Genomic DNA, 25,495 nt, shown 5'->3' with positions numbered 1-25,495 from the left:
AAATATATATATATATATATATATATATGTTTTTGATACAGTTTTAAATGATCAATTTTGGTTTCAAACTAACACTCTTGACACGGATCCCATAACCTATTATTCTTCCCATTCCATCTTCATAAATCAAAGTCAAAGTCAAAGTCATTAGAGATTCATCATGCCATTGGTCCAATCGAGCCTCTCTATGGAATACAACGATCTATAGGTCACTTCAATAATACCTTCCTTCCACGGGATCCCATAACTTATGGATATACTTCCCATTCTATCTTCATAATTCAAAGATAATGTGGTTAGAGATTCGTCATGCCATTGGTCTACTAGAGTCTCTTTGTGGAAATTGAGGGTCTGTAAATCACTTCAATAATACCATCTTTCTACGGGATAACTACATTCATGAATATAACACTTCCCATTTCATGTTTACAAAACTCCAATTCTATAATGGAAAAGTCAAAGTCATCAGTAAAGATTAGCCATGGCTACCACTGATGCTTTTATGTGGTATATGAGGATTTGTAAGTCACTTGAATAATACCATGGGACCCTAGATCTTATTAATTACACCTCCCGGCCATCTCATCTTCACAAAACTCCCAACTCCAGAATGGAAGTTGAAATCAAAGTCACATATTCGTCATTGTTATGGGGACCACTCGAGTGTTGAATAAGAGGCCCTATGACTTGAAAAAAAGACACTCCTTGGGCCAATCCTAAAAACTCTTATTAATGGTGTTTGAATGGTTTTCATCCCCAAAAGATTAAGTCAGTATCTTTGGGCCTCTCATTGGATTAAGGAGTCTTAGAATCAAGGTAGTGAGGATTATTCCCAATTGACTATACTTTAAAAGTGGAAAGAGTCTTAACCACTGATCAATCCAGCAACTTTGAAGGAAAGAAATGCAAAAAAACTCTTCGATTTCCTGCAAATCGTGAACATACATCTCATCAACGACATTATAGATGTCATCCTGATAAACACTTTCATATTTAACTTGAATTTGAATAATTTTTTAATATATTTAACTAGTAAATTTTATTTAAAAAAAAAATTCAACCAACCCGGCCGATCCCAATTCTTGAAACTCTGAACTAGTCCGAAGAAGTTTCATCTTCGTCCCTTAGAAATACAAAATTGGAATGGGAAGCAAGGTTTAAGAAATCAGGAATGGGATTGATTAATCTGTGATCAATCGAGTTGATTCAAGTCGATTCGTGTGGATTCTAGCCCGTTTCTGATAGATTCCTGCCGATTTGTATTAGAATCGGCAGTGATCTTCTTATTGGAGCTGAAAATTACAATTCCTTGTTCATGGCTTATTTTTTGTGCTGATTTTAACCTGATAGACACCCCATACACTGGTAGGTAGGATTAGAAGAGTTGCAGTGGAAAATGAAAATGGGAGGTCGCCACTCTCCACTGTCGACTGTTTAATATTTTCTAGAGAAAGCAACAAAAGTCTTGTACAATATATTTAAACTGGAAGTTACATTTTATCTAATGGAAAGTGAACGCGGCTTGGAGAAAATCAATTTGTTTCTCCATGATCTAGTTTTTCCACATATTTGACTAGTTTGGGTAACGGGAATCCTATGAAAGATTGGTGTTAGTAAATTCCCAACACGTACGCTAATAAGGTCAATTGAATCTTATATGGTCCTCTTGGTAGATTCTTGGTAATAGGGTGTTAATGGGTCCCGTGTTCCTCTATCCTGCCCTTTTTCTTTCAATAAATAGCTTAACAGCTCGTTAATTAAACCCATCATTCTTCCTCCCAAATATCTCTCTACATCTCTCCCTCCCTCTCTTGAGACAACAACATGAGAACATCAATACTATTGTTGTTGTGTAACCTAGTCTTATTTCTGTCCTTGTTTTGTGCCTGTTTTTCTTTTTCTTCTTCCTTGGAGCAATCATGTCTCCACGATCAGATGTCTTCTTTGCTTCAACTGAAGCATGAGCAATCTTGTTCCTATAATTATGATACTCTCAAGTCTTGGAAGCCCAATACCAATTGTTGTTCATGGACTGGTGTCACTTGTGATGGACACACTGGTCATGTGATTGGTCTCGACCTCAGTTCATCTGGACTCTGTGGTCCTATCCATCCCACCAGTGGACTATTCCATCTTTGTCACCTCCAATCACTCACTCTGTTCAACAATTCATTTAATGGCTCTATTCCATCTGGGTTCGATCAACTCTCCGAGTTAACACATCTCGACCTCTCTTGGAATCCTTTTCGAGGTCAAATCCGTGCCAATTCTACCCTTTTCCTCCTTCCTAATCTCCAAACACTCAATCTCTCCTCCAATATATTCGAGGGCTCTATTCCATATGGGTTTGATCGACTCTCGAAGTTAGTACATCTCGACCTCCATTGGAATTCTTTTGATGGCCAAATCCATGCCAATTCTAGCATCTTCCACCTTCCTAACCTCCAATCACTTGATCTCTCTGGCAACAACTTCGAGGGCTCTATTCCATATGGGTTTGATCGACTCTACAAGTTAACACACCTTGCACTCTCGGAAAATTACTTTGTTGGTCAAATTCCATTAGAAATCTCCCGATTGACAAATTTGGTTTCTCTTGATCTCTCCTTCAACACAGGGTTGAAACTTGAAAAACCCAACCTGAGAACTCTTATTCATAATTTATCCAGTTTGATTGAGCTTGATCTTGATTGGGTGAACATGTCAGATTATGATAAGAATTATTGGTATCGGAGCTTATCCTCGATGCTCCCTAACCTTCAACGGCTATCATTGTCTAACTGTTCACTTTCAGGGCCCATGGATGCATCCCTTTCAAACCTTCATTTCCTCTCAGAGCTCAATGTTGGCTTCAACAATTTATCTTTCATGTCAATACAAGAACTCCTAGGGAGACTTCCTTCTTTGAGAGTATTGATACTCTCATCCACAGGATTGCATGGAGAGCTTCCAGACAACTTTTTCAGCCTACAACCAGACTTACAAGATTTGTACTTATCCTACAACAATCTTCTCTCAGGTAACTTACCAGAATTCCCTCATGTAAATTCTCTGCGGTATTTGGGGGTCATCTCAACCCCACTCTGTAGAAAGTTGCCCAAGTCGATCAACAATCTAAAGTTGTTGGAGGCATTGTACTTGTATAATTGTAGTTTGTATGGGTCACTTCCTACAATCTTGTCTTCTTTTGCAAATCTTTCCACTCTTTATGCATTGGAACTTTCATATAATAGTTTGACAGGTCAAATCCCTTCCTTTTCGAAGGACCGATTCCATCTTCCTTTGCAAATCTTACCAACCTTCATTCTCTGGATCTTTCAGATAATAGTTTGACAGGCCAAATCCCTCCTTTTGCAAATCCTACCAACTTTCTACTTCTGAATCTTTCATATAATAGTTTGACGGGCCAAATCCCTTCTTTTGCAAATCTTATCCAACTTTACGAATTGGATCTTTCATATAATAATTTGACTGGTCAAATTGATTCCTTCTTCAAGGATGGAGATTCCAATATTAGGCACATAGTCTTAAGGAACAATTTGCTTCAAGGACCGATCCCTACCTCAGCCTGTAGTGGAGAAACTAATCTGGAAGTTCTTGATTTGTCTTATAACAAATTGAGCGGTGTGATTCCCAAGTGTTCTGGTCCCTTGGTAATTGGCAATCTAAGTGTCCTCAATCTAGAGCAGAACAACTTGCATGGGCCCATTCCTGATGCTTACACCAAAGGTTGCAAACTTCAAATATTCAAAGTCAATGGCAATCAACTCCAGGGGAAATTACCAACATCATTCGAAAATTGCAAGGATATGGAGTTGTTAGATGTTGGGAATAACCAGTTGAGCGACACCTTCCCCTTCTGGTTGCAAAGCCTACCCCAATTGCGTGTTTTGGTTTTGCAAGCTAACAAATTCTATGGTCCCATTAAACAAAAGTACTCAAAGGCTACTGCTGATTCTCATTCTCCCTTCCCACTGCTACATGTCTTTGACATCTCTCTAAACAGTTTTACAGGAAAACTGCCCCTAGAATATATTTGTCAATGGAAATCAATGTTGATTACAGATGTAACTCAGTCGGCAAATTATATAAGTTCGCAAAATACAAGTGGACTTTCCTATCAAGTTACTCTCAGGATTGTAATCAAAGGAATATCTTTGGAGATGGAGAAGATTATAGAAACATTCACCACTATAAATCTTTCCGGCAACAAGTTTCAAGGAAATATTTCAGCTGCAATTGGGGAACTTAAAGCACTCATGGGACTCAATCTATCTGCAAATGACCTCACGGGTCAAATTCCATCTTCATTTTCTCAGTTGATCAGGCTTGAGTCATTAGATCTTTCTAGAAATAGTTTATCGGGGGAAATCCCCCAACATTTGGCAGATCTCACATTCCTTTCAGTTTTGAATCTTTCACAAAACCATCTCACAGGAAGGATACCACAAGGCAACCAATTTGGAACATTTCCAGCTGCTTCATATGAAGGGAATTTGGGGTTATGTGGACCTCCATTACCAAAAAGATGTGGAGTCATAGATAGTGCATTACCTCCAGCTTTGGCACTAGAAAAGGAAGAAGATTCAACAAGTATACTTGATTGGAGATTTGTGATTGCAGGGTATTGTTCAGGAGTGATAATCGGGGTGGTGATTGGTCATACTATGTTTTGGAGAATCATTGGATGCTTCAAGCTAACATCAAGAATGAGAAAACTCAAGCGAAGACAAGGATCAAGGAAGAGCAAAAGCCATGGAAGACTAAAATGAACAACTGTCAAATCGTGGAGTGAACAAGATTTCAGTAGCATTGTATTTATTTGTGTTCTTAATGTTGAATGTGCTTTTATTTCTTAGTGATGTTGGGTTGTTATCTATGATATGCTATGTTCTTTTAATTTAATAGAATTCCTCACTGCTGCGGAAGGTTCAGTGTCAAACACCTGAAATCGAGTTCCAATTTAGTGTTGTTGAATAATGTTGTTCTTGCATAATGATAATGATCCCATCCCAGGATCATGTATGGAAACTAGGGTTTAGGAAGTCCTTTGCTGATTTTCACCTATTCTGGCGGATGCAGGATTACCCTTTTTGGACCACGGAGCACACAATGGTTGGGGTTCAACTGGCCTATGGACTTGAAATTATTCAAAGCTAAGATCTTGCATGTCAAGAGTTGCCGACCAAAGAATGAAACTGATCTTGCTAGGAACTCCTTTTTGCCCAGGGTTTTAAAATGAAGAATTGGATATGGAATCGGTCCATGCTTATTCCGATTCAGATTGGAATCAGAAACGGTCCCTGATAATCTTAGAACTGGTCCTGGATTCCTCATATATGTTTCTTTCTTTTATTTTTCGACCCTTCTTATGTTGTGTATATTCATTTTTTGGTTTTGACTTCAACCAAAACCAAAATTTTCTAAGAGTGTGCGTAAGGTTATGGACCACCAAGGAGATAAGTCTAGACCAAAAAACGAAATAAAAAAATTATTCACTCCTTTAGTTTCTAGATAGAAACAATGTGAAAGGAAAATTTTGATTCAATTTTGCTTTAAAAATATGATATTTTATTTGAAAATCTTCCATTTTTCACTTGATTTTCACGTAAAAATAAACATTAAAAAAAAAAGAAAGAAAAGAAAAAAATTTGTGACAAAAGAATAAGAAATGAAGAAAACACAAATTTCATTCTAAATTATGAACATAAATCTCATTTGTGTCATCTAACATGGGACAAAATCATGATTTTTTGTCAAACAGCAAATGAGAATGGTTCCTGGTGATGGATGACAGCACACACATCACATTGGTCTAATTTGAGGCTTCGAACTTGAAACAACGAATGGGGCTTACTTGAAAAGTTAATTTCTAACCAAAAAAAAAAAAACAGAAAAGTTAATAAAATTTTATAAAATAACCAGAATGTCATAACATAGAGTGGCATGGTTTGTAATTTTCAAAATTTTAGACTCATTATGCATTTATACACTCTCGAGGAACTTTCGTTTTTTTTTTTCTTCCATGATGCAATCCATAATGTCGTTTAGACAAGCCCCACATTGGAAACATCTAATTAATAGGATTGGGTGTCCGGATCCTCTAGCGGCTAGGTTGTCCATAGAGATATCTGACAATTGAGAGGATCCGATCGTGTGTTGGGGTGTGTATTCGAATCCTCCCAAACTGACTAATGCCTCCATGGGGAACCCAGCCACTTGAAAGGATCTAGATCCATCCGACGGCTAGAATTGGTGAACCATCACTATTATCTCCTCTTTTTTTTTTTCCACATGTAACTAATACCCTAAATAAAAATAATTCAATTCTCCAATCTCTAGCATGGTTTGAGAACTTAGTATTGGGAATAGGATCAGCCAAAGCTAATACTGATCCGAATTACCTTAGATCGAATAGAAATGCCCTTGATTTTATGTTTAAAATCACTTTTTTAACCATTTTACCTATTTTTCTGTACCGATCCACCAATATAGTGTTGGCCAAGAATCAGAATCGATTAAGACAGATACTAATCCAATCCTGCCGATTCCTACCAATCCAATCCGATTCCTCAAACCATGATGTCATGCGTTTACAATAAAAATTTGGAAATGTTTTCTACTTGATACTATTGTAGGTGATAAGTAGTATGCATGTCACCTCCCTTATTTGCCCTTTGCTGGGATGCGGTTCTAGTGATGGGCAAGGCATGAAATTTAATAAAATAAAAGAAAAAACTGAAAACTTAAAGTTCAGTCCAGAACTTTAGAGCACTTGATCGAGGTGATCTCCAGCAATAGCCATGGATGCCTTTTCAGGTGATGAGAAACCACTGCAACCTGCAATTATGTTATCTGGGATGTGAGATTTTCCATCTCTCTTTCTCTCTATCCAACAAAATTGTTGTGTTGTTATCTTTTTTCCTTTGTGTCAATGTTCCACACTGGTTTTTCGGAGCAATCATGTCTCCATGATCAGATGTTTGCTTTACTTTGGCTGAAGCATGAGCAATCATGTTCGAATAGTTACCATACTCTCAAGTCTTGGAAGCCCAATACCAATTGTTGTTCATGGAGGGGTGTCACCTATGATGGACTTTCGGGTCATGTGATGTTACTTACTTGTTGGGATCGGTTATGGGTTTTTGTAATTTACCTATTAAAACGGGTAGTAGAAGTGGTAGAAGTTCTAATAACTATTTTTTAGTTGTGTGTGAGTGGGATACGTGGTGTATGTGGTAGAAGTTAGGATAACTACTAGGCTTGTAACGGTTGCATAGCAACCCTATTTGTTAGGTTAAAATTAATATGAGGATAGCTGGATTATTCAAAAGACTTCTCTTGCTAGAAAGAGGATTGGCAACCTCCAAATTAGTCAATTATTTCCTAAATCTTCTCCTTTGGCTACCGTTCTTATCTCTTCCAAAATAGGTAAGACGGTGCACGTACCATGTGACTAGTCTCAACCTCAGTTCATCTGGACTTGTGGTTCTATCCATGCCAATTCTACCCTCTTCTACCTTCCTAATCTCCAAACATTCGATCTATCCACCAACAATTTTGAGTACTCTTTTCATATGGGTTTGATCGACTCTCCAGTTTAACACATCTTACACTCTTGAGCAATCACTTTAATGGTCAAATCCCATTAGAAATCTCACGGTTGACATATTTGGTTTCTCTTGATCTTTCCTTCAATATAGAGTTAAAACTTGAGAACCCCAACCTGAGAACTCTGATTCAAAATCTATCCAATCTGATATGGCTACGTCTCGATTGGGTGAACTGTTAGGACTCTTATGTGGGCTTAACTGATATTGATTGACCCATTGGGCCCAAGAGAATAAGGACCACTCTAATTAGGAAACTTCTAGCCCTATTCTATTGTGGGAATGGATTAGGGTTTAGGAATTCTATTATATATAGAATACTGACGGTCCCTGCAGCTATTACTTTCATAATAATATTTTGGGAGCACTGCTTTCTCACAAAGCTAGTGTAGAGACAGAGAGAAGATCCCATAGTAAGAGGCTGCAGAAGATCTCAGTAGAAGGACCCATATTGCGTGGTTCTTCATCATAATTCGTGGTACAAGCGTCAACCTTGATTTAGGGACTTTATTCATGCTCAACGGGTATGTGATTGATTTCTTTCCATTATTCATTCTTGTATTCTATACACTATAGGTAATTCAAATGATTCTAGGATTTATAATCACTAACAATTGGTATCAGAGCCTACACTATGGTGTTAGAATCAAGAAATTATGTAAGAAAAAAAAAATTTGGGTTTCTATTTATGAAAATCATTATTTTACTCTTACTTAAAGATCCCGTATGGGAAAACTTTCTTCACGGAAGTTGTAGAGCACGAGAAGACGGTCGCGGCGGTATACTGCACATCACCGGAAACCTCCGGACGCGTCGGCACGCACCGCCGGAAATTGGCTGCCGGAGGAGAGAAAAATAAAAAATTTTCAAAAAAAAAAACGGAGGCGAGTCATCGCCGGGTCAACTCGGAAACCCTACCTAGTTGACCCGGGATGCAGTGGGTCAACTCATGACCCACTCGGTCAAAGGTTGCCCGGGTCGTTGACCCGAACTTTGACCCGGAACTAATTTGCCCCAACCGGTTGACCCGGATTTATTTGATTCCAAAAAAAAAAACAGTAACTTCAAATGGCTCGTACGGGCAAACGGTGAAGAATTTTTCACCCTGGTTTTTTGCGTTGAGTCCAGTTTTTCGTGCTCTTCGTTTTGATATATTATGAGCCTAATTTTGATCAACTTTTATGATCTATTTTGTATAAGTTACAAGTATGGGTGTTTAATGATTCTTTATAATTTTCCTATTAATTGGAAGAAATGAAAGAAAATCAACTCATACATTACTTGCATATTAGAATATGAACTTGTTTATTCTTGGTAATGTAGTTCATGCTTTTGTTTATGAATATTTTTTATTCATGGTTAAACAATCCCACTTTTAGCTGCCGGAATGAATTTGTAGACTATTACAGTAAGATTGGGTGGAATCCACCAAAGTGGTAAAGTTCAACCTTATTGTAATAGAATACAAATCAAAGGTCTTTTTTGTCTGAAAAAACAGAGAATAATGGTTGGTAGCAAGGTTGCTAATGTTCACCCAAATGTGACATTATCAAAGAAAAGTTAAAGCAAGAAAAAAAAATAGGGATTTCTCAACCTAGAAGATGCTGTCCATGCAAATATGGCGGTACTTTTCAAAAGTTAGAAAAAGTCTCGCAGTAATAGCAGAAACTTGAGTGGACCAGTATGTTTCAGACCCAAAGGTCAGAAATGTAGTTCCGGTTGACACTCATGAAGTAATTGATACTTGAGCATGTAATGTTTAATTTAGCTAATTGTTACATGCTTATTCTTTTACATATATGTCTGTATGTTGAATAGAATATTCTTTATTAAAATATTCAACAGGATGTCTTCTAGTTTTGATGTACTTGATATTCCTAAGCTTACTGGGGATAATTTCAACAAATGGATGGAAGACTTAGAGGTCTACATGATTCTCAAGGACCTAGACCTGTGTACTAGAACCACCAAACCAGCTGAACCTACTGCAACCAGTACCCAAACTGAGAAAGGGGATTATGACAAGTGGGTCACTGCAAATAGGAAATCCTTGGCTGTTATTAAAAGTGCTTTGCCTGAGTCTATCAAGGATAGTGTTGCTAAAAAGGATACTGCTTCTGAGTATTTGGCTGCTATAAAAGCTAAGTTTGATAGCTCTAAGAAATCACAGGCTCACGATCTCATGAGCCAATTGACTGGGGCTAGATTTGATGGAGTAGGAAGTGCTAGAGAGCATATACTGGAATTGATTTCCCTAGGAAACAAGATCAGAGGTACAGGTATTAACTTTGATGATGACTTCGTGGTCACCATTGCCTTGAATTCTCTACCTGAGAGCTACAAGACTCTTAAGACTACTTATAATACATTGAAGGATAAATGGGGTCTTGATGAATTGATCACTGTGGTAACCCAGGAAGAGGGAACAATTAATAGGACCAAAGTTGAAAGTGCCAATCTTACTCAAGGTAAGACTTCATCATCTATGGGACCTAACAAAGGGATCAAGAAGTTCTTTAAGAAAGGAAAATTCACTCAATTTAAAGGAGGGAAAAACAAGAAAGGAAAACAAAATTTCAAAGAATCAGGGGTACAAAAAGACATGAGTGGCATAGAGTGTTTTTGGTGCAAGGCCAAAGGACACATGAAGAAGGATTGTTTTAAGAGGAAGACTTACCTTGAGAAAAAGAAGGATGATGGTATGAATCTATCCTTAGTATGTTTTGAATCTTGCTTGATTAATGTACCAATTGATTCATGGTGGTTAGATTCTGCGTCATCTATTCACGTCACTCATTCCTTGCAGGGGTTCCTAAACAGGAGGGTGCCAAGCAAGGATGAAGTGACGGTGTTCGTGGGCAATGGAGCTAGAGTTGAAGTGGAAGCCATAGGAACTATTAGATTATTTTTTCATTCAGACTCATTTATTGATTTGAAGGATGTTGTTTATGTTCCCTCTATGAGGAGGAATTTGATTTCAGTTTCTAGACTTTGTTCAGATGGTTATTCTGTTAATTTTAATCAAGTTGGATTTTGTTTATTACATGATTCTATCTCTATTGGTAGTGGTACTCTTGTTGATGGGCTTTATAGATTGAATTGTAATTCTTCATGGGTTCTGAATGTGGGAGTGAAACGGTCTCTGATTGATGAGAAATCCTCCATGTTGTGGCATAGAAGGTTGGGTCATATTTCAATCAAGAGGATGAAAAGATTGGTAAAGGAAGGGATATTAAAAGATATTGATTTTCAGGACATGGAAACATGTATAGATTGCATTAAGGGAAAGATGACAATCTCCAGGAAAAAGGATGCTACTCGCAGCATTGAAGTATTAGACCTCATTCACACTGACATCTGTGGGCCTTTTACTGTCCCTACACTCACTGGGCACCGTTATTTCATAACTTTTATTGATGATTGGTCAAGATATGGGTATGTCTTCCTTATCAGTGAGAAATCTAGTGCTCTAGATGTTTTCAAGATTTTTAAAGCTGAAGTTGAACTTTTCCACTCCAAGAAGATCAAAGTGGTCAGATCCGACAGGGGTGGAGAATATTATGGGAGAAGTGGTGATTTTGAGCAGTTGCTTGGTCCTTTTGCAAAATTCTTGCAAGAACATGGGATAGCTCCTCAATATTCCATGCCTGGAACACCTCAGCAGAATGGAGTAGCTGAAAGAAGAAATCGTACTCTGAAAGACATGGTCCGTTCTATGGTGAGCAATACCACCTTACCAGAATCCTTATGGGGAGAGGCACTTAAAACTGCTGTTTACCTTCTCAATAGAGTGCCAAGCAAATCTGTGAATAAGACTCCCTATGAACTCTGGAGTAGCAGAATACCTAGCCTTAGACACTTGCGAGTGTGGGGATGTCAAGCAGAAGCCAAAGTCTTTAACCCTCAAGAAAAAGTTTTTGACTCAAGGACTACAAGTTGCTATTTTGTGGGATACTCAGAGAGGTCTAAAGGGTATAGATTCTATTGTCCTGGTCCAGGACACAAAATTGTAGAGACCACTCATGCTAGATTTGTTGAATGCAATGAAGAGTCTAGAACTCCTCGTAATTTCTCTTTTGAAGAAGGGGAGTATGACACTCCTGAGATAGCACCTGTTGAGTTGAGAAATTCACTTATTGATCTCAATCCCATCCTGTCTGATGATACAGTCACTCAAACTCCAATTGAATATGATTTGCAAGTTGGGACAGATATTGCTATTGCAGACCCACTTTCACCTCCTGATACCGCTAATATTGGTAGGCTTCCACATGAACCTATAAGGAGGTCTACTAGAGTGCGCAAGCCTTCTCTGCACTCTGATTATGTTTCTTATTTGAATGAGTGTGAGTTTGACATAGGACAAGAAGAAGACCCTGTTACTTTTCTTCAAGCAGTTAATCATAAGCATTCAGACAAATGGGTAGAAGCAATGAAGGAAGAGCTGTTATCCATTAGCAACAATGGAGTATGGGAATTAGTGCAAATTCCAAAGGATTGTAAGGCTATTGCATCTAAGTGGGTTTTCAAAACCAAGACAGATTCTCAAGGTAGAGTAGAACGCTACAAAGCTAGACTCGTGGCAAAGGGTTTTACTCACCGAGAGGGGATAGATTACAAGGAAACCTTCTCACCTGTCTCATCAAAGGACTCATTCAGAATTATCATGGCCATTGTTGCCCATTTTGACCTAGAGTTACATCAGATGGATGTGAAAACAACATTTCTGAATGGAGAGCTGTCAGAGAAGGTGTACATGAGACAACCTGAAGGTTTTGAGGAAAATGGTAAAGAGGACTTTGTTTGTATACTGAAAAAGTCTCTTTATGGGTTAAAGCAAGCATCTCGACAATGGTACTTAAAATTTGATCGAGTTGTGACTTCTTTTGGTTTTGTAGAGAATCCAATCGATCAATGCATATATCTGAAACTCAGTGGGAGTAGTTTCATCTTTCTTGTGCTCTATGTGGATGACATTCTGTTGGCTAGCAGCAACAAAACCTTATTGATGGAGACCAAGGGTTTTCTTTCAGAAAACTTTGAAATGAAGAACATGGGTGAAGCAAGTTATGTGCTTGGAATCGAGATTAGTCGTGATAGGCCGCGGGGGTTACTTGGGCTATCACAACAGGCATATCTTGATAAAGTTTTAAAGATGTTTAACATGTCTAAATGTTCTGGTGGTGAAGCACCCATCAGTAAAGGAGACAAGTTGAACAAGCAACAATGTCCAAAGAATGATATTGAGAGGAGCTCAATGAATGACAAGCCTTATGCCTCTGCCGTTGGAAGTTTGATGTATGCACAAGTTTGTACTCGCCCTGACATTGCCTTTGCAATTAGTGTACTTGGCAGGTTTCAATCTGATGCTGGTTTGGCTCATTGGACTGCAGCAAAAAAGGTCATGCGCTATTTACAGCGGACAAAGGACTTCAAGCTAGTGTTCAGTAAATCAGAAAAATTTGAAGTTGTGGGGTATTCTGACTCGGACTTCAGTGGGTGTACTGATGATAGAAAGTCTACCTCTGGATACATTTTTATATTGGGAGGAGGAGCTATTTCTTGGAAGAGTGCCAAACAAACTATTTTAGCTTCATCCACTATGCAAGCTGAGTTTGTGGCACTTTATGAAGCTACCAAGCAGGCAGTGTGGCTGAGGAATTTTATATCTGAACTGAAAGTTGTAGATTCCATCTCTAAGCCTTTGCATTTGTGGTGTGACAATATTTCTGCTGTTTTCTTTGCAAAGAATAACAAGAGATCTAGCAGCTCCAAACACATTGAGATTAAATATCTTGTGGTTCGCGAGAAGATCAACACTGGGGAGATCGCTGTTGAGCATATTATTACTGAAGAGATGGTTGCTGATCCTTTGACCAAAGCTCTTCCAGTGGGAATTTTTAAGACTCATGTTTCTAACATGGGTGTGATGGAATCTTTTGATATGCTTGTTTAGTGGGAGTTTACTTATCCATAGTGGTATTGTAATAAGCATTATTTTGTTAGATCATACATTATGAGCACAATCTATATTGAGGATGTTTACTTTCCAGTATAGTGTTCATTTATATTCTCTCTCATCATATTGTTGTATGATTATTGTGGTTTACTTTGACATGTCACAGTTAATGGCGGTGTTTAGCCAAGTTTCGTGATTTATGGCGGTATTTAGCCTAAATCCATGGAGATGGTTATTAACTATAGGCTGTATGCCAAAGTGAGATATTAATACAAGAAAATGGCGGTTTGCCTAAGTATTGATTAATATCAAAGTTCTCTACCTGTGAGGTTTTCAATGTAGGTTGATCTTTAGATCAGGAACGGACCTATAAGGAAGGATATATCTTATGTGATCACAGTTATGATATAATTCCTTATATCTATGTTTCCAGGCGATTTGAATTGATAATTTTCTGTTGTCTGTAACATTAGATAGTTATATGCCGTATATTGAGGTGTATTTTCTACTATTGTTCAATAATGGAGATTATTGATTGGATCAAAGTTTGTTTTGAGTGGTATTCAATCTTGGGATTATTTGGCCAGATGTCAATGGGAAGACATCAGTATCAGTGTAGCCCAAGTGGGAGATTGTTAGGACTCTTATGTGGGCTTAACTGATATTGATTGACCCATTGGGCCCAAGAAAATAAGGACCACTCTAATTAGGAAACTTCTAGCCCTATTCTATTGTGGGAATGGAATAGGGTTTAGGAATTCTATTATATATAGAATACATGGTCCCTGCAGCTATTATTTTTTCATAATAATATTTAGGGAGCACTGCTTTCTCACAGAGCTAGTGTAGAGACAGAGAGAATATANGATGGCACCTGTGATAAACCCATGGTTCATGATAAATCAAAATTTTAGTAGAGCCATACTCTACTGTGTCACCCCTCTTTCCAATCAACGATGCACATTGCACCTAACACTATTCCTTTGCAAAGCGAAGCCAAAACAATGTGCTCAAATCAAGCCCTAAGAAGAATTTAATTGTGGATATTGACCTAACCCATCCAGGTTAAACCGCTAACCAAGACAGTATAGGCAATTAATCTTCTAACACAATTTTCACCAACAAGTGAAAATGGGTCCTTAAAAAAAAAAAAAAAAAAAAAAAAATCAATTTATCCCTTCTTTTCAGAACTTGTTGAGGATATAGGTTGAAATTAACAAGCTCCAAAAAAAGGGCTGGTCATAAATCAAGGTTAAAAAAAAAAAGAGAAGTTACGAGGGGTTTAGTTTCTCCTGTTTTTTTTATTTCCATATCCAGTTAACCCGACTTTGATACCACTTTTATAAGTGGAGGGTAAAAAGAACAGATTATTGTGTTTTCACTTGACCCCACTTTGATATGTGGAGGAAATCAGGCTTTTCCTTGTCCTTATCCCTTTGATACACCACTTGAAATTATTGCAACTAATGTTTAATTGGATCAAGTTTCCTAAGGTCACGGTGAATGAATATAACGAGTGGTCCTAGATTAAAGGGGAGGTCCAAGGGGCCTCATCCCTTCGATTCACACGCTTTGTTTATTTATTTATATATATATATATATTTATATATTTTTTTTTTAAGGAAAACTCTGTACAACTCCCACCATTCAATCATACTTCAATAATAACGTGAAATTGAAGGTATTATTCAAATCCACTCTTTTAGAAGCCAATTTCTATTTTATTTTTTTGCTTTAAGATCAGAAAAATTATTAAAGAAAAAAACAAAAAAGGAGATATACAAAAATCCTTGGCTCACATGCAAACACAAATGCAAAAAAGGATGACCTCACCTTTGGCACTGCCATCAGCAGGACCTACCCATCACAAAGGAAAACTAAACTACATAAACCAGAGTCTAACTGTTCGTACACAAAATATCAATCCTAATCTCCTATTAATAAGCTGAATGGGAAAATTAGAGACCAAAGAAGATATACCCATTTTAGCCGCTTCCTTGGCCAAAATAAAGTCTGTAATTGGATTTGATTCCCTGAAAAAAAATAGGAGATTACCCACCTAATAGAAGCCAACCTGCAAAGCCAACCACTGCTGCCACACAAACTAAGAGAGATTCTCATGCCTCCGCAGAATCACATGTTTTAGATTGCGATTAACTAACATGTTAACTAATTGATTACCATACATTGGATTAGATTTTGTAGTTTTCACTTCTGCAGTGTCTCGATGTGACATGAGCGTGAAAGGGACCCAGATATTAGAAATTTCCAATTGATTAGCAAACTGGAGATCACACAATAATGTTGCAAATTCTGCATCAAATTTCATCAGAAAACAAAAATTCACAAATACCCTTCTAGATTATAGTATTTTCTAAAATATCATTTGTTTCTCTTTGTGCTTTTTAAATTTTCATCTCAAGTTGACCCCACTTTGATAAGTGGAAGAATAAAAAATTCAGATTACAGTGGTTTTGATTTCTCCGCTTTCCTTGTTTTTTCCACTTCGATTTCTCACTTTTTTTACCAAAAAAAAAATTCCTCAATTGGAAGTATTGCATTTAATCTTTATATTTATTTATTTATGGTAGAAATTTAATCCTTATATTTTGGACTTATAATCAATCACTCGTATTATTTAATCATGCTTCAATAGTAGCGATTTGAAGGTTTACAATTTTGAGAGCAACAAATTACATGGATCCACTCCTCTTTTTAGAAACCAATATAGTCCACATACACTCAAAATCAATTCTCTGGAACACCCTTTTCTGATTACCCTAAAAATAAAAATAAAATCCAAGCTCTATAAAGAGAAGTGATAGACATACAAAATTAAAAGTCATGACTCATGACACACGTGGTGGAGGAAATTAATTTGTTCGACCATGTCACCTAAACTGACCACATCATCACTACCATGTGATTGAGGTTACCAACAAAAACAACCAGAAAACAACATGTAGTTCATCATTAGCGAAACCTACCTCTTCTTCTCTCTTTTGGCATAGAATGTGCCTCCGAATCCTTCATTTCCAACAATTTTTTGTTTCTCCTCACTTGACATCACACCATGAGTAATGACTTGAATTATGAACACTAGCCAATTAGCATAATGGAGCTATAAGATGGACTGAAATTTTGATGTAGTCCAAGCTCCAGGCACTTCGATGTATTCCACATACACTCAAAATCAATTCTATTCCACCACCTCCAAAATTTCAGTCCATAATTATATAGCTTCATTCATTTAGCTGCAACTGAAAATTAATATATTTTACAAAAAAAAAAATTAATAATAATAATATTTGATTGATGGGTTTTGCCTTGGTGCTTTTGTCAATTGGTACTATTGACTCTGTCATATTCGGGTGTGTGAGATTCTAAGGACTATGAAGAGTAAAACACTATTTTAGTATTCATACAAAAGGTAGCAGATTGAAAAATATAAAGGCAATTTATAATCATACAATTGTTTCGTATTTTTTTTTTTTGGTAAAGGTACAATTGTTTCATTGACAGTTTGGGGTAATAGAGGCAAACATAGTAAGGCATTTTTTGGTAAAGGTACAATTGTTTCATTGTGCAATTCATTAAGCAGATGCTATATGATTGTACTATCATTGTCACCAAATATGGTGAGCTCATAAGGAGGCATAATGCCATTGTAGATAGACAGATGATGGTGGGAAGCCATGGTCCATCTGATCCAGACTTTTGTATTACATTTGGGAACAAGGAGGCAAAGTAGACAACAAATAGTTTATTATCCTTCGCCATTATATAAATGGATAGAAATCCTCAAAACTCTGTGAATTGTATTCCGGTAGACTTTTGCGTAGAAACTTGTTTTTTTCTGTGCTAACTTAATTGCTATCGAAAGTTTCTCTGGTTGAATTTCTTCTTTCCTAGTCTTCTTTTGCAAATCATTCCAATATTCAGCAATTGGATTTTTTCATAAAAGTTTGATGGACCAAATCCCTTCATCTTTTAAGGATAAATTCCCATTGTAAAGGTTGAGAAACAATTTGCTACAGGGTCAAACATGAATTTCATGATGGGGATCCTTTGAAAGTAATTGGAAAATTAACTTTCTATGCCACAGTGCAACACTTATGGCAAGAGAGACACTTCAGGATTTTTACATCTAAAAATAAAACCAGGCCTCAAATTATTGAAGCAATTGTCTCAGATGTCAAAGTTAAGTGCTCTAGGGTGAGCTTTGTTGCTGAATGTAATCCTAGAAATCAATTTCTCATGTCTAAGTGGGGCATTCATGTTAGTTAGAAGGTTGTGATCCCAAAAGCATGCTCTTGGTTTATGCCTCCAAGTAATATGGTAGCATTACATTGTGATGGATCCCTCTCACAAGTTCGAGCTTCTTATGGAGGATTAGTTCGGGATAGGAAAGGGACGACCTCTTTACTGGCTTATATTGGTCTTGAGGAGAGGACTAATGTTTTATGACTTGAACTCTTGGCTACCCTTAGAGGAATTTCTATTTGTGTAGAAAACAACATGATGGAGATTTCTATTCGGTCAGATTCCAAATTGGTTGTAGATATGCTAATGGAGAAATTTAGGGTCCGGGGGGAGACTAGAGCTATTAAAAGCAAGATTCTTCACACTCTACTACCCTATCCAGTAAGGAATTCAAGCATGTATAGAGGGAGGTTAATAAACCTGCGGATTACCTGGTATCCATGGCCATATCTCAAGTTGAGAATATTATTCAGCCCCATGATTTCCCTGAGGAGCTGAATAATTTAGTGATGGAGGATTCAACTTTTAAGACTTTCTATAGATTGTAATGTCTTAGTTTATCCTTGCCTTCTTCTTTGTAATGCAGGGCCTATCCTGCTTTGTTTTCTAGGGTCTTCTCCTCTGTTCTTTAAGTCAATCCAAAGATGGAGATAGAGGCTGCCTTTTCTTGTACAGTCATTTTTTCCTTTTAAATAAATACATACAAATTACTTATCAAAAAAAAAAAATTATTTGCAAATCCTTCCAATATTTAATGGTTGGATCTTTCGTATGATAGTTTGACAGGTCAAATCCTTCCTTTTTTAAGGACGGACTTCCCAATCTTGTGAACTAATACAATCTCCTTTTGCAAATCTAACTGAACTTAAAATATTAGATCTTTCATAAAATAATATGGCTGCACAGATTTCCACCTTTTTCAATTATGCATCATCCAACTCTATTAGGTATGTCCCTTCAACTCGATTGTCTTAGCCATCATTCAGATATATAGATTTGTCGCATAACCATTCAATGATAAAACCTAAACCCTAAATCCTAAACCCAAAACCCTAACCCTTAAAATTCAAAACCCTAAACCCTAAACTCAAAACCCTAAGCCATAAACTCCAAATCCTGAAAAACCCTAATCCAAAAAAACCCTTAAAACCTAGAGCCAAATCCATGAACCCTAACCCCAAAAATTCTAAATCCAAACCCCAAACCCCAAAGCCCTAAACCCTAGAACCTAAAAACCTAAAATCTAAACCCTAAACCCTAAACACTAAACCTTAAAACCCTTAACTCCAAACCCTAAGCCCCCAAAACCCTAAAAACCTCAAAACCTAAACCCTTTCCCTAAACAGTAAACGGTAAAACCCCAAACCCTAAACCCTAAACCCTAAACACTAAACCGCAAAACCCTTAACTCTAAACCCTAAAAACTTAAAACCTAAACCCTTTACCCTAAACACTAAACCCTAAATCCCCAAATCCTAAACCCTGAAAACTTAAAACCTAAACACTTAACCCTTAACCCTTAACCCTAAAACCCTAAACCCTAAACATTAAATTCTAAACCCTATACTTTAAACCCAACACTCAAAACCCTATAAACACTTTCATATTTGATTTGAATTTGAATATATTTAACTAGTAAATTCTGTTTTATTAAATTTTTATGTTTATTTATTCTTTCAAAATGTAAATTTAGAAATGTCGTGGGCCATACTTCCCCTTGCCCATTATAAAACAAAGGCCTAGAGCTTCTATCTATTCCAATTGGCAACTTTTTTCTTGAAAGAAGGTTTAACAAACTCTATGGGATGACACATCTCAATCTCTCTCTTTCTTCTTCTTCTTCTTCTTTTTTATTATTTATTTATTTATTTTTAAAGGAATTGCCCAAGGGAACTTTATTCACACATTAAAAGGGAAAGAGAAAACACATGTGATAGAAGTCGATCTTTGGACTAACCACACTCCTAGCATCTACTCTTCAAACGGAGGCTACAACAAGTACACTATGCACTAGATCCCACATCTCAATCTCTCAAATAACATTTTTTGAAACAAAATCCCATCGAAAATCTCATTAATCACAAATTTATTATATCTTGATCTTTCTTGAACATATTTTAGGGCCTTTTTATGGCCAAACCCATCAGAAATCTTTCTACTGACAAAACTGGTTTCCCTTATTCACCAAAAAAAAAAAGGGGTTTCTTTTCACCTATTTGGAAACTTGGCACTTGATGCTAATACAAATGACGCCATCTATGTCAGCAGGACAAGCCCCACATTTAAATAACTAATTACAAAAGTATTTTCTTCTTTGAGAACTCAAAATAGATTCATTGACTATCATTTCCTTTGTCACATTTAGCTAGACAAAGATTTATTTATTTATTTTTTATTTTTTAAGAAGGATCGGAGAAGCTGGATTGGCTGAATCAAAATCGACCAACCCGGCCGATCTCAATTCTTGAAATCCAGACCTAATCCAAAGAAGTTTCATCTTCGTCCCTTGTAATACAAAAGTGGAATGGGAAGCACGGTTTAAAAACTGGGGAATTGGATTGGTTAATCACTTAATCCGTGATCGATCCAGTTGATTCCAACCGATTCCTGTCATTAATTCTAGCCCATTTCTGTCCGATTCTGATAGATTCCTGCCGATTTGGATTAGAATTCGGCAGTGATCGATTCTTCCATTTCTTAAAAAATCTTGTGGGTAAGGCATAAAATTTTGGGAAAAAAGAAAAATGAAGAAAACTTGCAAGCTTGAGGTGATCTTTCAGGTGAGAAACCCTTTCAACCTGAAATATGTTGTTATCTGGTGGCATGTGAGATTGTCCAATAAAGGGGATCAATATTGCAGATGGTCTGAAACGACGTGCCAAGTCTATGGAAGTCTAATCTATTCACAAATTTTGGCTGAGACTTATAATTCTTGTTCATGGCTTATTAGTAATTGCAGAAAATGCAGCCAGCAAGTTCTGTGAAGCTTCTCATTTAAGGGTAATCAGACGTTTATATGATCTTTGTACCAATTGTAACCTGATAGAGTGGAGAAACGTAACCCTAAAACAGTGCAAAAAGATGGGAAAATAAGAACAAGAAATCACATAATACACACAGATTTACAAGGTTCGACATGGTTATCCATGTCCTCGGATGAGATCTTACTTCATTATCAATGGAGAATAAAATTACCACCATGGTTTCAAGTATCGTTTAGGAAGAGAATCACCTCTCCTCTCTTTTATCTTTTTTAGAGAAAGCAACAAAAGTCTTCTATAATTCTGACTGGAAGTTACACTTTCTCCTTCTATCTTCACAAAATTCCAGCTCTACAATCGAAAGTAAAGACAAAGTTATAGTCATGGCACACGTGGATTGGAGAAAGTCAATGTGGCAAATCTTACCTACCTTTCCCAATTGGATCTTTCATATAATAATTCTATTGGTCAAATTGATTTCTTCTTCAAGGATGGATTTTCCAATATTAGGTATATTAAAGAACAATTATGCTTTAGGGACCGATCCCTTCATCTCTATTTTCTATCCCATCATTGATGTATATAGATTTGTCCCATAATCAATTCAATGACTTCTCCCACGACACTTAACTGGTTGGAAAAATCCCTACCTCAACCTGTCTTGAAACTAATGTTGAAGTTCTTGATTTGTCTTATAATAAATTGAGCGGTTTGATTCCTAGGTGCTTTGGTCATTTGTTTGGCAACTAAGTGTCCTAAATCTAGAGCAGAACAACTTGTATGGCCCAATTTCTGATGCTTACATCAAAGGATGCAAACTACAGATTGTCAAAGTCAAAGGGAATCGACTACAGGGGAAATTACCAACATCATTGAAATATTGCAAGGATATGGAGGTGTTAGATGTTGGGAACAACCAGTTGAGACCTTCCCCTTCTGGTTGCAAAGCCTACCCCAGTTGCATGTTTTGGTTCTGCAATCTAACAAAGTCTATGGTCCCATTAAACAGAAATCAAAGGCCCATTCTGGTTCTCATTCTCCCTTCCCAATGCTACATGTGTATGACATCTCTCAAAAGAACTTTACTGGAAAATTGCCATTGGAATATATTTGTCACTGGAAATCGATGTTGGTTACAAATGTAACTCAGTTGGCAAATTATATAAGTTTGCGAAATACAAGTGTTGACTATCAAGTTACACACGAGATTGTAACCAAAGGAATATATATGGAGATGGAGAAGATCATAGAAACCTTCACCACCATAAATCTTTCATACAACAAGTTTTGAGCAAATATTTCAGTTGCAGTTGGGGAACTTAAAGCACTTATGGGGCTCAATTTATTTGCAAATGACCTCATTGGCCAAATTCCATCTTCATTTTCTCAGTTGATCAAGCTTGAGTCGTTAGATCTTTCTAGAAATAGTTTGTCGGGGGAAATCCCCCAACAATTGGCAGCTCTCACATTCCTTTCAGTTTTGAATCTATCACAAAACCATCTCACATGAAGGATACCACAAGGCAACCAGTTTGAAACATTTCCAGCTGCTTCATATGAAGGGAATTTGGGATTATGTGGATCTCTATTACCAAAAAGATGTGGAGTTATAGAAAGTGCATTACCTCCAGATTCAGCACTTGAAGAGGAAGAAGATGCAACAAGTATACTTGATTGGAGATTTGTGATTGCAGGGTATTGTTCAGGAGTGATAATTGGGGTGGTGATTGGACAAACTATGTTTTGGAGGATCATTGGATGCTTCGGGTTAACATCAAGATATGAGAAGACTTTCCTATACAGTGTCTTTGACCAGTGGACTAAGGAGTCTGAACTCAGGTGGCCGATCCAGATAAGACCAATCCTATACAGAAACTAGAGTTTAGGAAGTTTCTTTTCCCGATTTCCACCGATTCGTCATTGTAGATGGTATGAAACAATTGGCTAGCCTTTGAAAGTTTTTATGGATCATTTAATCCTCAACCACTGGGATTGGGTTAAGGACTAAGGTGCGTCCTCAATGGCTTTGCCATTGAGATTATCGAATTAACACATCATTATAGATGGCATGTATGTTGTGCCTGATCTCAAGGATAAGCAATTTAATTCCAATACAAAGGATGCAATCCATGTTTGAGTGTGGATCAGGTTCTCGTACGAGAACCATTCTCGTATGAGCTGATCCACATGGATGGAATCCATCACAGAGTTGGTTGTCGGGTATATTTCATTTATGTGGATCAGCCCCGTACGAGAATGGTTCTCGAAAGAATGTGAGATTTTTCAATAAATGAGTTAATTACAGATGGTCTGAAATGATCCGCCAAGTCTATAAAAGTACAATTTGATTGATCTTTATGATTTTTGTTCACAACAGTTTATTTGTAAATTCGTGAAGAAGAGCGGCAGCAAGTTTTATGAAGCTTTTCATTTGAGAGGGTTATGATTTCATATCAGTCATATGGTGGCTGATCCCACATTGAATTAGGTTTTCTACACCTAAATATAAAATATGCCATTGAAAATAGTACCCCAAAAAAATGACAAACTTTTTTTGCTAATGACGGGTATTCAGGCCTTTAGCTTGACTAGTCTCGCGGACCCATATTGACCTCATAACCGCATAGATCTGGTCATACCAGGGTTGAATAAGAACCATTCAACTTTCATTGCAAGCAGTGAAGAACACCAAGCACCAATAAAAAATCAAAGACAAAACTGGTTTCTCTTCACCTATTTGAATACTTAAGCACTTTAGTCCAAATACAAAGGATGCCATATAATCAACCCCGCATTTAAACAACTAATTACCAAAACTTTTTCTTCTTTGAGAAATAAAAATTGATTAATTGACATCACTTCTTTTGTCGCTTTTAATTAATCAAACGTTTTAAAACATAGAATTAGGAACCGGATCTGTTCCGGTCGAAATAACACTAACTGGCCTCAGAATTGGTGATTTTTAGTGCCTTATGGTGTTTTTCTGTAGAAGGATCGATCCGGATTATATAAGTTTTCAAAATTATAGTGTATTTTCCTATCAAATTTCGCTCAAGATTGTTAGCAAAGGAATACTTTTGGAGATGGAGAAGATCACAGAAACATTCACCACCATAAATCTTTCTTGCAACAAGTTCCGAGGAAATATTTCAGTTGCAATTGGGGAACTTAAAGCACTCATGGGGCTCAATTTATCTGCAAATGACCTCACGGGTCAAATTCCATCTTCATTTTCTCAATTGATCAGGCTTGAGTCATTAGATCTTTCCATAAATAGTTTATCGGGGGAAATCCCCCAACAATTGCCAGCTCTCACATTCCTTTCAGTTTTGGATCTATCACAAAACCATCTCACAGGAAGGATACCACAAGGCAACCAGTTTGGAACATTTCCAGCTGCTTCATATGAAGGGAATTTGGGGTTATGTGGACCTCCATTACCAAAAAGATGTGGAGTTATAGATAGTGCATTACCTCCAGCTTTGGCACTAGAAAAGGAAGAAGAAGATTCAACAAGTTTGCTTGATTGGAGATTTGTGGTTCCAGGGTATTGTTCTGGAGTGATAATTGGGGTCATGATTGGACATACTATGTTTTGGAGGATCATTGGATGCTTCGGGTTAACATCAAGAATGAGAAGACTCATGCGAAGGCAAGTATCAAGGAAAAGCAAAAACCATGGGAGAGTAAAATGAACAACTGTCAGAGAGGGGAGTGAACATGATTTCCGTTTTCCTTTTCTCCTACTAGTATATATTTGTCTACTTAAGGTTGAGTGTACTTCTATTTTTCAGTAATGCTGGGTTGAGTATGTGTTGATCCGTTGTTTTGTATTTTTATTTCCTTTCTTTTGCAACTTTTTTAGCATGTGGTGATTCCCTAGTGTCTATTTTCTTTCCTTTCTTCACTCCTACTCTCCACTTCCTATTAACTTCTTAGTTTTTACTTCTTCTTTTTTCATTTTTGATTGCCCGGGTCAGTCCATAGCTACCTAGGTGATCGACACATGTCCAAGTGGTGATCCAATGACTATGCTTCCATCAAGTAGAACAGAGGCGCCGTACCGAGAGTTGTTGAATCACCACTTGGATATGTGTCGATCGCCTAGGTCACTACGGGCAAAACCTACTCGATCAGCACTCAAGAGAGGATCTCGATCCCCATCCCATTCTTAGAAATCTGTAGAAAGAGCAATTTGGTGCAATTTTGCAATTCCCATCCAGTACATTGATGCTCAGGAGAGGATCCCGATCCCCATCCAATTCTTAGAAATTGCAATTCAGTGCAATTCTGCAATTCTCAGAAAATTATTTTAGTGAAGTGCATCAATGTATTCTAGTTTTTGCAATGAAATTAATCTTTACATAATATATATATATATATATATATGTATATATATATTTCCATTAAGTTTTTTCATGCACCATCTTTCTTGTAAGACATTACCTCCCCCCTTGGGAAGAAAAACTACGAATATCCATACTTACAATTGTTTTCATCTCAAATTTGTGTAAGTTTTTACTCTTTCTTTCTTTAATGTTGTTTTAATGATAAGAGATCATAGTGCTAACCCCAAAGAGGTAGTGGAATTGGCAAAGGACTGGGATCAGCATGTGTGCATTAGTTTGTAACCAAGCAGGCAAGCATGTTGCAAAATAATTTATAACAACTTGTTTTTCCCT

General features: G+C 37.0%; 3 protein-coding genes across 3 annotated transcripts; all 3 read left to right on the top strand.

Annotated features, from left to right (window-relative positions):
• Nucleotides 1-1,935: 1,935 nt before the first annotated feature.
• LOC122071537 (receptor-like protein 43) lies at nt 1,936-4,071 on the top strand. The gene is made up of 3 exons (XM_042635906.1): nt 1,936-3,134; nt 3,242-3,983; nt 4,066-4,071. The coding sequence occupies exons 1-3, from the start codon at nt 1,936-1,938 to the stop codon at nt 4,069-4,071; spliced, it is 1,947 nt and encodes a 648-aa protein (XP_042491840.1).
• Nucleotides 4,061-4,951, top strand: LOC122071535 (putative receptor like protein 25). Its single transcript, XM_042635904.1, has one exon. It carries the CDS (start codon nt 4,164-4,166, stop codon nt 4,770-4,772), a length of 609 nt encoding a protein of 202 aa, XP_042491838.1. The 5' UTR covers nt 4,061-4,163; the 3' UTR covers nt 4,773-4,951.
• An 18,877-nt stretch (nt 4,952-23,828) lies between these two features.
• On the top strand, nt 23,829-24,691 carry LOC122071534 (receptor-like protein 9DC3). Its single transcript, XM_042635903.1, has one exon. It carries the CDS (start codon nt 23,897-23,899, stop codon nt 24,506-24,508), a length of 612 nt encoding a protein of 203 aa, XP_042491837.1. The 5' UTR covers nt 23,829-23,896; the 3' UTR covers nt 24,509-24,691.
• Nucleotides 24,692-25,495: the final 804 nt, after the last annotated feature.

The sequence above is a fragment of the Macadamia integrifolia genome, unplaced genomic scaffold (genome assembly GCF_013358625.1).
Source record: "Macadamia integrifolia cultivar HAES 741 unplaced genomic scaffold, SCU_Mint_v3 scaffold_259A, whole genome shotgun sequence".
Lineage (NCBI taxonomy): Eukaryota > Viridiplantae > Streptophyta > Magnoliopsida > Proteales > Proteaceae > Macadamia > Macadamia integrifolia.
This window is presented reverse-complemented; position numbering and strand designations above follow the sequence as displayed.